At 39.3% G+C, this 15,179-nt stretch overlaps 1 protein-coding gene across 2 annotated transcripts in view; it reads left to right on the top strand.

Moving 5' to 3' along the window:
- Positions 1 to 15,179, top strand: part of LOC124798389 (cytoplasmic dynein 1 light intermediate chain 2) — a 120,832-nt gene that overhangs the window by 73,058 nt on the left and 32,595 nt on the right. For both annotated transcript variants that reach the window (XM_047261764.1, XM_047261765.1), the window contains exons 7-8: positions 9,622 to 9,733; positions 9,969 to 10,163. In XM_047261764.1, the coding sequence (XP_047117720.1) occupies positions 9,622 to 9,733; positions 9,969 to 10,163 (307 nt within the window). The remainder of the gene's footprint in view (positions 1 to 9,621; positions 9,734 to 9,968; positions 10,164 to 15,179) is intronic.

Raw genomic sequence — 15,179 nt, 5'->3', positions numbered from 1 at the left:
AAACTGGCGTTCTACGGATCGGAGCGTGGAATGCCTGATCCCTTAATCGGGCAGGTAGGTTAGAAAATTTAAAAAGGGAAATGCATAGGTTGAAGTTAGATATAGTGGGAATTAGTGAAGTTCGGTGGCAGGAGGAACAAGACTTCTGGTCAGGTGACTACAGGGTTATAAACACAAAATCAAATAGGGGTAATGCAGGAGTAGGTTTAATAATGAATAGGAAAATAGAAATGCGGGTAAGCTACTACAAACAGCATAGTGAACGCATTATTGTGGCCAAGATAGATACGAAGCCCACGCCTACTACAGTAGTACAAGTTTATATGCCAACTAGCTCTGCAGATGACGAAGAAATTGAAGAAATGTATGATGAAATAAAAGAAATTATTCAGATAGTGAAGGGAGACGAAAATTTAATAGTCATGGGTGACTGGAATTCGAGTGTAGGAAAAGGGAGAGAAGGAAACATAGTAGGTGAATATGGATTGGGGGACAGAAATGAAAGAGGAAGCCACCTGGTAGAATTTTGCACAGAGCACAACATAATCATAACTAACACTTGGTTTAAGAATCATGAAAGAAGGTTGTATACATGGAAAAACCCTGGAGATACTAAAAGGTTTCAGATAGATTATATAATGGTAAGACAGAGATTTAGGAACCAGGTTTTAAATTGTAAGACATTTCCAGGGGCAGATGTGGACTCTGACCACAATCTATTGGTTATGACCTGTAGATTAAAACTGAAGAAACTGCAAAAAGGTGAGAATTTAAGGAGATGGGACCTGGATAAACTAAAAGAACCAGAGGTTGTACAGAGATTCAGGGAGAGCATAAGGGAGCAATTGACAGGAATGGGGGAAATAAATACAGTAGAAGAAGAATGGGTAGCTTTGAGGGATGAAGTAGTGAAGGCAGCAGAGGATCAAGTAGGTAAAAAGACGAGGGCTAGTAGAAATCCTTGGGTAACAGAAGAAATATTGAATTTAATTGATGAAAGGAGAAAATATAAAAATGCAGTAAGTGAAACAGGCAAAAAGGAATACAAACGTCTCAAAAATGAGATCGACAGGAAGTGCAAAATGGCTAAGCAGGGATGGCTAGAGGACAAATGTAAGGATGTAGAGGCCTATCTCACTAGGGGTAAGATAGATACCGCCTACAGGAAAATTAAAGAGACCTTTGGAGAAAAGAGAGCCACTTGTATGAATATTAAGAGCTCAGATGGAAACCCAGTTTTAAGCAAAGAAGGGAAAGCAGAAAGGTGGAAGGAGTATATAGAGGGTCTATACAAGGGCGATGTACTTGAGGACAATATTATGGAAATGGAAGAGGATGTAGATGAAGATGAAATGGGAGATATGATACTGCGTGAAGAGTTTGACAGAGCACTGAAAGACCTGAGTCGAAACAAGGCCCCCGGAGTAGACAATATTCCATTGGAACTACTGACGGCCGTGGGAGAGCCAGTCCTGACAAAACTCTACCATCTGGTGAGCAAGATGTATGAGACAGGCGAAATACCCTCAGACTTCAAGAAGAATATAATAATTCCAATCCCAAAGAAAGCAGGTGTTGACAGATGTGAAAATTACCGAACTATCAGTTTAATAAGTCACAGCTGCAAAATACTAACACGAATTCTTTACAGACGAATGGAAAAACTAGTAGAAGCCAACCTCGGGGAAGATCAGTTTGGATTCCGTAGAAACACTGGAACACGTGAGGCAATACTGACCTTACGACTTATCTTAGAAGAAAGATTAAGGAAAGGCAAACCTACGTTTCTAGTATTTGTAGACTTAGAGAAAGCTTTTGACAATGTTGACTGGAATACTCTCTTTCACATTCTAAAGGTGGCAGGGGTAAAATACAGGGAGCGAAAGGCTATTTACAATTTGTACAGAAACCAGATGGCAGTTATAAGAGTCGAGGGACATGAAAGGGAAGCAGTGGTTGGGAAGGGAGTGAGACAGGGTTGTAGCCTCTCCCCGATATTGTTCAATCTGTATATTGAGCAAGCAGTAAAGGAAACAAAAGAAAAATTCGGAGTAGATATTAAAATTCATGGAGAAGAAATAAAAACTTTGAGGTTCGCCGATGACATTGTAATTCTGTCAGAGACAGCAAAGGACTTGCAAGAGCAGTTGAATGGAATGGACAGTGTCTTGAAAGGAGGATATAAGATGAACATCAACAAAAGCAAAACAAGGATAATGGAATGTAGTCTAATTAAGTCGGGTGATGCTGAGGGAATTAGATTAGGAAATGAGGCACTTAAAGTAGTAAAGGAGTTTTGCTATTTGGGGAGCAAAATAACTGATGATGGTCGAAGTAGAGAGGATATAAAATGTAGGCTGGCAATGGCAAGGAAAGCGTTTCTGAAGAAGAGAAATTTGTTAACATCAAGTATTGATTTAAGTGTGAGGAAGTCATTTCTGAAAGTATTCGTATGGAGTGTAGCCATGTATGGAAGTGAAACATGGACGATAAATAGTTTGGACAAGAAGAGAATAGAAGCTTTCGAAATGTGGTGCTACAGAAGAATGCTGAAGATTAGATGGGTAGATCACATAACTAATGAGGAAGTTTTGAATAGGATTGGAGAGAAGAGAAGTTTGTGGCACAACTTGACCAGAAGAAGGGATCGGTTGGTAGGACATGTTCTGAGGCATCAAGGGATCACCAATTTAGTATTGGAGGGCAGGTGGAGGGTAAAAATCGTAGGGGGAGACCAAGAGATGAATACACTAAGCAGATTCAGAAGGATGTAGGTTGCAGTAGATACTGGGAGATGAAAAAGCTTGCACAGGATAGAGTAGCATGGAGAGCTGCATCAAACCAGTCTCAGGACTGAAGACCACAACAACAACAACAATTCATACTATTTCCATGACTGGTTGTGCCGCTGTAATTTATTCTTGTAGCAGCTATATTTTAATGATTTATTTCATTTGTCAGTATTTCATTCTGGATTAATTTTCCTTCTTGTTCCATCTGAATGTCACCACCATGTTCTAAAGTTTATTAAAAGCTGGTAATGTTTTTGCCGGTATTCTAATATGCAAGCAGTGACTGAATTTCACATTTGCAACCCTTTTCGTCAAATCATTGCAATCTCTCATAATCATATGAAATATTTATTTTAATTCAGAATCAAGTAATGTTTTTTGAGGGACAACATTCTGCTTTTGAATATTACCTTCATTTAAAAAGCAACATTATTGTGTAAATGGTTTCCACACATGTATGAGAACTTTTATTGCAAACCTGTTCAAATACAACAAGAGTTTGTAAGATGACAGAATTTAGTGATTTCCTCCTGTATGAGGGTGTGGGTTGGTATTCCATATGCAGATGATATGGTGTTATTGGCAGAGAGTGAAAAAACTATAAATTGAATATTAAAAGAATTAAATAAGACCTGTGAGGAATTCGGAATGAAAATTCATAAGAAAAAGATGAAATGTATAGTGATAAGTGCAATAAATGTAAGAATGGCTATAAAGTTAGGACAGGAAGATATAGAACAAGTGCCTTCAAATATCTGGGAAGCATAATTACTTAAGGCATGAAGTGTTATAAAGCGGTGGAAACATGGACAGCCATTTGCAAGAAGGCATTTAATAAGAGGAGGTAATTCTATGTGGGTGCGTGGACAAGGATCTGAGGAGGAGATTGGTGAAGTTCTTTATACACTGGTCAGCCAGAATATTACCAACAACTATCTAACAGGCACTTTGTTCACCTTTGGCATGAATGACAGCGGCGATGTGTCATGGCATAGAAGCAATCGAGCTTTGGTAGGTCGCTGGATGGAGCTGAATACACAAGTCACCTAATTCTTGTAAATTCTGGAGAGGGGGCGATGAGCTCTGATGCCATGTTCAGTCACATCCCAGGTGTGTTAGATTGGGTTCAAATCTGGCAAGTTGGGGGGCCAGCACATCACTTGGAACTTGTCACTGTGTCCCTTGAACCACTTCCATGTTACACTCCTGGCCTTGTGACATGGCACATTATCTTGCTGAAAAATGCTACTGCCATCAGGAAGCGTGATCGTCATAAAAGGATGTTCGTGGTCTTCAATCAGTGTAAGATACTCCATGGCCAACATGGTGCCTTGCATGAGCTCCACTGGACCTATGGATGCCCACATGAATACTCCCCAGAGCATGTTGGAGTCATCAGCTTGTTCCCGTCCCTGGTGTCAAGGAGCTATTCCCCTAGAAGGTGACAGATTTGCACCCTCCCTTCAGCATGATGGAGGAGGTATTGGGTTCATCAGACCATGCAATACTCTTGCCACTGTGCCAGTGTCCAGTGGCGATGGCTGTGTGCCCATTTCAGTCGTAGTCGCCAGTGTTGTTGGGTTAACATTGGCACATACATGGGTCGTCTGCTGCGGAGGCCCATCATTAGGAGTGTTCGGTGCACTGTCTATTCAGACACACATGTACTCTGCCCACCGCTGAAGTATGATGTTAATTCTGCCACAGTTTGCCACATGTCCGATTTTACCAGTCTGCCCAGACTGTGACGTCAGACGTGTGTAATGAGGAGTGGCCGCCCTACCCCACGATGTTTGGACATAGTTTCAACTTGGTTTCGCCATGTGTTGAAGACACTCACTAAAACACTCCTCAAATACATGACAAATCGTGCAGTTTTCAAAATGCTGTGCTGAGCCTCAGGGCCATCACAATCTGCCCTCAGTCAAACTCAAATAGACAGCACGGCTCCCCACTCCACACACACACACACACACACACACACACACACACACACACACACACAGAGAGAGAGCATGCTCACTGATACTATATGCCTCATGCATGTGTCTGACTGGTAGTCATTCTTCGCCATGTGATTCTGCCTGGTCCGTGTATGGTGTGTGGAATTATATGGAGCTGAGACATGGACACCGAGGAAAGAGGAAGAAAGAATAGAAGCATTTGAGATGTGGATTTGGATGTCAGAAGGGATAAAATGGGTAGAGAGGAGAAAGAGAGAGAGCAATTTTGAAGATAATCAGAAAGGGGAAACACAATTGTCTTGGGCATTAGATGAGAAGAGAGTTTTTACTGATTGGTCCTGTGGATGGACCAGTGAATGACAGAAGAAGATGCAGCAGATACCAGATGTTGTGGGAGTATAAGGTTAGGTAGCAAATGACAGGAGTACATGGAGAGTTACATATGAATTAATAAAATCAAAAACACCTTATGTCCAGTACCACAAATGTTTCAAAAGAAGCAAAAGTGTGATTATCAAAAGAACCAATAATTGAAAGTTGCTGAGAAATATCCCACATTTTCTACTGGTATGTTATTCTAGACCCAAAAGGTATATATATTTGGGGAAAATGTCCTTCCCCTTTTGGTTAGTTTATTTTGTGTTTTTTGTCTTGTTTCCATTATAATATTACAGTTACGTTTTGTGTGAATGGCTTTCCTTATATTTCTAGGTGGTTCTACATAAGTCATATTAGAAATTCCTTAGCAATGCAGAAGTAATAGTTAAACAATGTAATAATGTGATGAAAACTGAGTATAATATCAGTTGCACAACAGTCATATAACATTTATGTATATTATTGGCTGTCAGTCCATTAAGTAGACACAAAATATTTGTGTTTCAATCATAATTTGCCATTTTCATTTTGCAAAAAATGTGGACATTAGAGATTTCTGATTTTCTCAGTTCATATGAAGACCTGCCCTAGGGCATTATACTACTGATGATGATTTGTGAACTCCAGAAGGCCCTCAGATTGGTGATTAAAGGGAATTGCAGAATGAATAGAAGACTAACTTTAAAGCTTTCCAGTAGCTACCAACTATAGATAGCAAACAACACAGTTTTCATGTACCTAACATGTCAGAAATAAGGCTGTTTCCAAACTCACTCTTTATAGTTCACCAATGGACAACTCCTTGTGTCACTTCTGGTTTCATAGTTTCAAGCATTTGAAAGAATATTGTCTGCTTTAATGTTGGGGACAAACTTAAAACAATGAATAACAAGCAGAAAGTCTTCTTGGAGTGTGCAAACATAAGTTAATGAAAATGACATTCTGGAAGTAAAGCCAGGTAAGATTTTATCGAGGCATTTGTAGTATGAAGAAAGGGTTGGCAAATAATTGTCCTTCACAAGGAAGAGGAGAAAGACAGAAACTAGATACATTCAAAGGTCTCAAAGTATGAAGAACAGGTAGAAATATAACAAGTAGACAGGTTCCTGTGAAGACACTGTCCTTGGTCAGTGGGAAGATAGGAATCTGTCAGACATGAGTTCTCTGCTGCACCAAGGGGTGACTTTGATGTTTCTGGGGCTACATTTCTCATACTCACGATAAGTGATTATACTTTTTAGCTCTGATACATTTTGAAGCTACTATTGCTCTTATTAATCAAGCAGCTATATAGTAACAAGGTTAAAGATAGAATTATACTGCTCAGATCAGCTGTAGAACCACCTGCTGTTTCATTTGTTTACGTTTAAAATGGTTATCTGATTAACATTGCCTTTGCAGTGTACCACTTGTGATACATTAGGCAAATTAATACATAATGTTGATACTACATTAAATGCTACGAGCACAGGATATTTAATCTGTGGATGCTAAGATGCAGTGTGGAGCAGGTATCTTCTCACTGCATTTGTCTTAAAATCCTGCAGTTTAGCTTTCCTGTGTACACATCTGATCGTCTTGTATAAGAGAAAGAGTTTTTTGTTAATTTGTTATGAGGTAATGAGCATAATTGTATAAAAACTTGTAGGAGGTATTTGGTATTACCTCCAATAAAATGAATATTCATACACATTTAGGTTACTTCTGTTGTTTTGTGTCTTAGGGCCCGTAGCTTATTTGCAACATTGAAGCAGTAACTATGGAACTATTCAAAAGAACAGTAACAGAACTGTCGGGAGTTGGACTATTCATTGTAGCTGTGGATTGTGACATGAGAGCCAGAAATTTGAGAGTGTGGGAACAACTAGGGTTGCACACAGATAAAATGCATGTCCCAAACTCTGCAGAACATGACAGGATAGTTCGGAAATTCTGTAATGTACTAATTTTGAGAATTGCATAAGAAACCATTTACTACATGCAGGACTTATTTTGTCAAATTTCATAACTGTGACAAAGAAGTTAATAAAAGATCTGCTGGAGCATGATAAGAGTGGTCTTCCAGCTGTGTTTCTTATTGCAGAGGAACAGTTGAATATTACTAGATGCACACCCCAAAGTGTGAGAGTGACATCGCAGTTATTTTCGGATTGCAGTACACAAGCTGTGTAACATATGCTGAAGAAAATGTGAAGTTAATTTTGTGTAACCAGTAAGCAATATGCTTAACTGGAGATAGTATGAAGATGAAGATGAGAAGACTTTCCTGAGAAACCACATATGATCTGAACCTGAAAAACAAAGAGAACGTTGTAAAGTTTGTTTGGCTGTGATTGTATGAAAAAGAGCAGATCTAGCATTTTGGAAAGTATTCTTGAAGTCCGTGAACTGTCATTGTCACATCAGCAGTATAAGAAATGCAGGAGAGTCCCATAAATTGACTGCTAGATTGAACCAAGACTGTCTACAGAATAACTTACTAATATTTCTGAATTCATTATAGATTCAGTACTGATTACAGGGTCAGATTCACTTTTTTTGGAGATAATGAAAATAATTGTTATGCCATTTTTTGACACACATCTGATGTTGAAGCAATGCCCTCTTACTGTGATGATCGTAAGCATGTGCTTATGGAACCTCAGTAATATACTATTAATAATTACAAAACAGGTCACTTGTAATGTTAACAAAGCATAGTTTCATAACAAAATGAGATTTACTTAAAATCTTTGCTTATGTTTCTTTAAGACAATTAACAAATTGATTCATCCCATTATCTCCTACATTGCTAGAATTTACAACAGCATTGGGAATTTGTCTCAGTTAAATATTTTTTGTGAAGGTGCAGTGTTTGGTTTCTGTATCCAGAGGCAGACCAAACAGGTCCTTTTTCAAAGATCCCACTTGTAATTCTTAGTGAGGAAATGTGATGTACACGTCTTTTGCATTACAAACATTAATTTTATCCATTCATTTGCACTGAGATTCTGACATGTGCTTAACCATAACTTTTTCGTGAACCATGAAACGTAACATCCCAAGTGTATTGAGCAATGGCACAACTACACTTGTTCTTATTTATTTCATAAGCAAATCATTTTGACTAGAAAAATAGCAATGACAACACAAACTACAGCACTACCCACACACAAAACTAATACTACTTAGAGACTATAGCTAATGACAATGTCCAATCTGCCACTCTCTCTGCTGAGAGTTCACAGCAGACAGCCCTGGCTAATGCAGTTTCAGGGGGTGCTGGAATATATCACCCTGTGAGGTTCCTACCTTCCTTGTACAGCAAGATGCTCACAAAATTTATCAACACCACCATCAGAAAACTATATTTTAATAAGGTCAAGGAATGGGTTGGATCTGGATGTGGATACAGCACAAAAAAAAATCATGAATGAAATTGTGGAATAGAGCAAGCAGTATCAATAGTCCGTCTGAGATTCACAGAAAGCTTTTGACTCAGATTCACAAAATGTGTACAAACAGCTTTTGAAATTGGAGGTATTGATTTAACCTATTTTAATATAGTGAAGATGTCTATACCAATTCAAAAGTTTCAATTTACTTCATTCAAGATAGAGGAGGAGCCAGGTAAAGAAATGACATATTACCGAAACTATTATTTGCTTAAAAGGAATTCTCAGAACTTTAAATTGGGAAAACAAAGAAGAAAACATGTAATGGATTAAGTCTGAACCACATTTGTTTCATTGTTGACATTGTAGCGTCCACATAAACTTAAGCAAGTGGGAGAATTTAATAGGCAAAATTTGGAGCAGACCTGGAAATCAAGTATAATAAGACTAAAATAATGTACAGTGACCATATTGAATAGAAAATTGTACAAATTAATCATGAAGTGATTGAACCAGTTTAGGTTTGTATTGACAATGGTTTAAGACAGTGGCAGATTGATAACAAAATAAGTAGTTGGTAAACTAGATAGGAATTTGCACACACATTTATTCAGGTATAAATTGCAGCAAAATGCTTTACAATCTTTCAGTATGATTTATGTAGCTAGCTTCTAATCATTACAATCCCAGCGATTAGCTGCTTGTAGTCCAGAAAATTTATTCCTGTGATTGCTCACCACTTGGTGATACCCCGCAGGGGAAGGATAATGGGCTGTGTCAAAAGATTACAAAGAGACAAGTTGTAGGTTCCACCAAAGTAAAATGCTACTATGCAACAGGAGGTATTCAGTATCTAAAACATATACGGTTTTTTTGATAAATAGAAAAAATACCATTGCAAGTAAAATGGATAGCACAAGTTATGATGCAACACTTTGGAATCATGTTTCTGCAATAATAAGTAAGTTTCCTTCACACACTCAAACTGTTATAAACTAGAAGATTGTGCTAGACATAATTAGTTTCTTCCTTGCTTACAAACAGCACTATTATTTGTAGTTTGATGGCAGTTGCTGTATAATTATTAATTTCAAATTTTTGTTTTCCACATAGACCTTCAGGTTGGGACAACATGAAAAAAATAAGTATTCTTTACGAAAACATGCAGAGCATGAAACCTGATGATTATTACCGAGATGTTATTGTGCAACCAGTTATTAGAAAGGTATGTTTTATTTGAAGAAAAATAACTCTTCTTGATATCTCTTAGCCAGAAAATCGTAAGCTTGCTTTGTGTATCTCACTGAGAATTAGGCATTCAAAGCTTAAGAATACTTCTTGTCCACATTCATTTTTTATTTTATTATACAGATGGAATAATACTTAAAAATTCTCATTCTCTATACTGTTTTGGTATTTTGACTTAAGATGTTAGCTTACTGTTCCTTAAATTTTTGAAGCCTGTCCAAAGAGAATGCGAAATGCAAGCAGAAGATGAACAGTATTTCTTATCCAAGCAACTCCAGCTTCTGCAGCAAGGTGGACCTGCAAATGCAAGGCAAGAGTCTCCGCTTAGGACTGCAGTGCAGAAAACTGGAGACAGAAGAGTTACAGGATCACCTGGTATTCAGGGGCAGTTAGGTTCACCAAAGAAGGTAAATATCTATTTGTAAAATTGTTCATATAAAAAAGTGTACTCTCAAAGTGGCAGCAAGGGAACACACACACACACACACACACACACACACACACACACACACAAAATGATTAAAGTTTTACAAGCTTTTGGGGCCAATGGCTCCTTCGTCTGATGGAAGAGTTGAAGGGGAAGGAGGAGGGGGGGAAGGGGGTGAAGGAAAAGGATTGGAGACTTTTAGGGTAAGGGGTACAGTTTGATGCCATCTCCGCCTATACCAATACCCCCCCCCCCCATACATGGTCTGTCTGCTGCTGAACATTTCCTTAGTCAATGTCCATCTGTCTCCTAGCCTATGATGTCCTTCTTGCTCACCTTAATCAACTTTATACTTACCAACAATTACTTCACCTTTGAAGGTCAGACATACTAACAGATCAGGGGTATGGTCATGGGAACCAGGATGGCTCCTTCCTATGTCAGCCTTTTCACGGGTCACTTGGAGGAGGTGGGGATCCATAATTCTTCAGCCTCTGGTTTGGTTTAGATACATTGATGACATCTTTGCCGTATGGACTCATGGTGAGGCTGGCCCGCTAAAATTCCTGGAATCTCTAAATACCTTCTCCCAATTAAATTTCACATGGTCCTATTCCAAATCCCATGCCACTTTCCTTGCTTTTGATCTCGTCCACACTGAAGGCCAGCTACACATTTGTCCCCATCAAATCCATTAACAAACAACAGTACTTAAATTTTGACAGTTGCCATCATTTCCATGTCAAACAGTCTCCCATACAGCCTTGGCATTTGAGGCAAACATCTCTGTTCAGATGCAGACTCTTCACAAAATTACACCACTCTCACGTCAGCCTTCACTGGACATTGTCCCAACAGCCTAATTCAAAAACAGATTTCCTGAGCCATCACATCCAATCCTGGTACTATTGATCCCTCAAAAAAAAAAAAAAAAGCTTCGGAGCACACCACTTGTCCCTCTGTATTATCCTGGTCTTGACTGTGTCAATCAGCTACTTTGACAAGGCCATGACTTCCTAAAATCATGCTCTGAAATGAGATCCATTCTGTTTGAGATTTTGCCCATCACACCTAGAATAGCTTTTCGTTGCTGCCCAATCTCTGCAATATCAGACCTTATGTTCCTTCTGCACCCGTCTCCCTACCCTGTAGCTCCTACCCCTGTAACCATCCCCAGTGCAAGATTTGCACTATACACCCTCCTACCACCACCTATTACAGCCCTGTAAGTGGCAAAACATATACTTTCAAAGGGAGAGTAACCTGTGAAACTACACATCATATACCAGCTATTATGCAAAAGCTGTTCAGCCTTTTATATCGGTGTGACTAACAGCCAGTTATCAGTCAGGATGAACGGGCATAGGCAAAGGGTGTATACAGGCAACACACAATATCTTGTTGCAGAAAATGCTGTACAGCATGACAGTCATGATCTTGGTGCCTGTTTCACCACACACGTCATCTCCCTATGTAGGTCGGTGTCAACAAAATATTTTCGCATTCAGAGAAGAAAGTTGGTGATTGGAATTCACTCCATTTTAGGTTCCTGCATCTTTCATTTTCTAACTTGCCTATGTTTCACCATCCCCCGGCCCACTTCTATTACATACAATGCACTTAGCTTTTTACTCTTATTAACTTGTGCTCAATGTTTTACTGGTAATCTCTGTCTTACATGTTACACTGTCTTCCACCTTTAAGCTCTGGGTTTTCAGATCTCATCCTGCCAACAATCAGTCTTTCCTTCTCATCCCATCCGGCAAGACTCCCTTGGCCCGAGATACTGGGTGACTTTTCTAAACTGTACCCCTTTCCCTAAACCTATCCAGTCCTTTCCTTTCACCCCTCTTCCTTCCCCTTCAACTCTTCCAATGGCTCTGAAAGCTTGTAAAAGTTAAATCCTTTTGTGTGTGTGTTCCCCTGCTGCTGCTTGGTGAGTAGATTTTTTTAATCTATCCATTTACATTATACTATCAATAATTGGTTATTTTCATATATAAAAACAAAGATGAGGTGACTTACCGAACGAAAGTGCTGGCAGGTCGATAGACACACAAACAAACACAAACATACACACAAAATTCAAGCTTTCGCAACAAACTGTTGCCTCATCAGGAAAGAGGGAAGGAGAGGGGAAGACGAAAGGAAGTGGGTTTTAAGGGAGAGGGTAAGGAGTCATTCCAATCCCGGGAGCGGAAAGACTTACCTTAGGGGGAAAAAAGGACAGGTATACTCTCGCACACACGCACATATCCATCCACACATACAGACACAAGCAGACATATTTAAAGACCCTAAGGTAAGTCTTTCCGCTCCCGGGATTGGAATGACTCCTTACCCTCTCCCTTAAAACCCACTTCCTTTCGTCTTGCCCTCTCCTTCCCTCTTTCCTGATGAGGCAACAGTTTGTTGCGAAAGCTTGAATTTTGTGTGTATGTTTGTGTTTGTTTGTGTGTCTATCGACCTGCCAGCACTTTTGTTCGGTAAGTCACCTCATCTTTGTTTTTATATATAATTTTTCCCACGTGGAATGTTTCCTTCTATTATATTGGTTATTTTCATTGTTACATAAAATTGTTCAGATTTATTAATGTGAAGTATGAGAACTATTTATGATAAGAGTTGATGTTCTTATACCTAGGGAAATTTAATGTAGGCCTACAAATATAGGCCTACAATACATGCACTTAAAGCTGAAAATTGTATTAACATCTGGAACCACACTGTCTCTTATACTAGTAGTGTTGAACTTTGTTTTAAAAAACATTCTTTTCTCTTACATACAAGGGGGGACCTAAAAGTAACCGGAATCGTAATGCTGCACATCGTGTACTTGTAGTAGCAGGTTGCGTGACCAGCGGGTTGTAGTAGGAGCTCTGCTGAGTTATTCTGCCACACGGCATCACCCAACAGTGAGAAGTGTGGTTTATTTGGCAGTTCTTTGAGTGTGCATACAGTGCAGATGTGACCATGCTCTTAGTAAAATGCAAGTGTATGAATGGTTTTCTCGGTTTAAAAAGGGAGAAATGGTGGTTGAAAATGAGCCCTGTTCCGGTCGACCTTCAACTGCTCGAAGCGAAGACAACATCGACAAAATCCGTGATCTCATCAGTGAAGATCGACACAGGACAATCAACCAACTCGAGAACTTGTCTGGGTTGTCCTGGAGCTCAATTCAGTGCATCTTGACCATCGATTTGGGGATGTGAAAAGTGGCAGCGGAATTCGTGCTGAAGCTTCTTACCAGAGATCAAAGGGATCGTCACGGTTCAAGCCTGTCTCGAAATGAAGGACGTATTCAAAGATGATCCACATTTTTTCGAAAAAATCATTACAGGTGGATGAGTCATGGTGCTATGGGTACGATCCAGAAAGTAAGCAACAGTCATCACAATGGAAGTCATCTGGCTCATCTCGACCAAAAAAAGCTTGACAAGTGAAATTGAATGTGAAAACAATGTTGATCCTGGTTGTTTTTTTTTTTTTTTTTTCTTCTTCTTCTTCTTCTCTCTCTCTCCTTTTTTTTTTTTTTACATGAAAGGGATTGTACACTCTGAATTTGTCCCTGATAACCAGTCAGTAAACCAAAAATTCTATTTCGAGGTTATGAAACAGCTTCGCAAAAGTTTGTTGCGGAAACGTCCGGCTTTGTGGGATTCTGGCATGTGGTTCCTGCATCACGACAATGCTCTCGTGCACACGGCTCTCAGCGTTCGCCAGTTTTTGGCCTCAACGAACATGACTGCCTTGACCCACATGCTCTATTCACTGGATTTAGCACCCTTGGACTTCCTGTTCCCGAGGATGAAAAGACTCTTGAGAGGGAAGTGTTTTGTGGATGTGGAAGACGTAAAACTCAATGTCATGAAAGTGCTGGCAGGTATCAAAGAGGATGAATTTAAAAGGTGCTTCGAACACTGGAATGAGCATTTGGACAAGTGTATTAATGCTAATGGAGAGTACTTTGAAGGAGATTAAGGTTGTATTTGAAAACAATAAAGTATATGCTTTCTAGAAAGAAATTGCGGTTATTTTTGGGTCCCCCCTCGTATCTGAGCAATTCATGTAGTCACAATCATCAAAATCTATTTTTTTTTCCTACAAATTTGAATTTCAGTGTATAAAAGGCCAATTTCATGATAACTATACTGTTACCCAAACCTTCAAATCTCACTTGGCAAATTAGAGAGCTGTTGTATATTTAGCTTCTTCTTTCTGAAAGTCTGATGCGCAGTGTAATATGCTACAGAAAAAGTAATCATTTGATCACTACTTACAGTACACATGAACATCAGAATGAAAACCGTTGTAACTTGGTTTCGCTTGTGATTGAAAAGAGAAAATCAAGGAATATGTAAAGAATGAAGACGGGTAGAGTAAAGAAGAGTTTGCACACACAGATTGTGTAGGTAACGAGTCCAAAATAAATGGTTCTCAGCAGTAGAGTTTCTTTAGTGACCTTATCATTGATGGGAATGAAACCATGATCGTCCTTCCATCCTTCCTACATGACAGATACAACTGCGTAGTATTTGCAGGAGGTACAGGTGATTGTCATTTCAAAGATGTGAATTAAAAGCTGGAAGAAAGTGCAGACCCAATTACAGTGGACTAAACACCCCCACCCCCCAACCATAGGTCTCGTGCAACTTTTGGAAGTACATGTGCGATGAGCGTACGGTCCCAAGGCATTGCAGTACTCCCTCCTTTCTTGTGCTGTTATCCCACTCTTTCTTATCTGACTTGGTCTGTAGTACAGCTTCACTGCTGACATCTTCGCTTATTACTGAACACTGATTATGATTGCTTATTCTGCTTAGTCATACTTTCTGCCCCTTGTTCATTTCAGTGAATTCAGATTTGGTCTCCACTTATGGGTCTGTCTTCCATTCTCTCAAAATTTTACAGTAGTTTGGGCTGTGCAGGGAAAGGCACCCAATGTGGCACATTTTGCACTCACTGGTCAGTATTCTCTGAAGTACCTCTTGTGTGA

The sequence above is a fragment of the Schistocerca piceifrons genome, chromosome 5 (genome assembly GCF_021461385.2).
Source record: "Schistocerca piceifrons isolate TAMUIC-IGC-003096 chromosome 5, iqSchPice1.1, whole genome shotgun sequence".
Classification (NCBI taxonomy): Eukaryota; Metazoa; Arthropoda; class Insecta; order Orthoptera; family Acrididae; genus Schistocerca; species Schistocerca piceifrons.
Note: the sequence above shows the minus strand (reverse complement) of the source record. Positions and strands in the feature narration are given on the sequence as shown.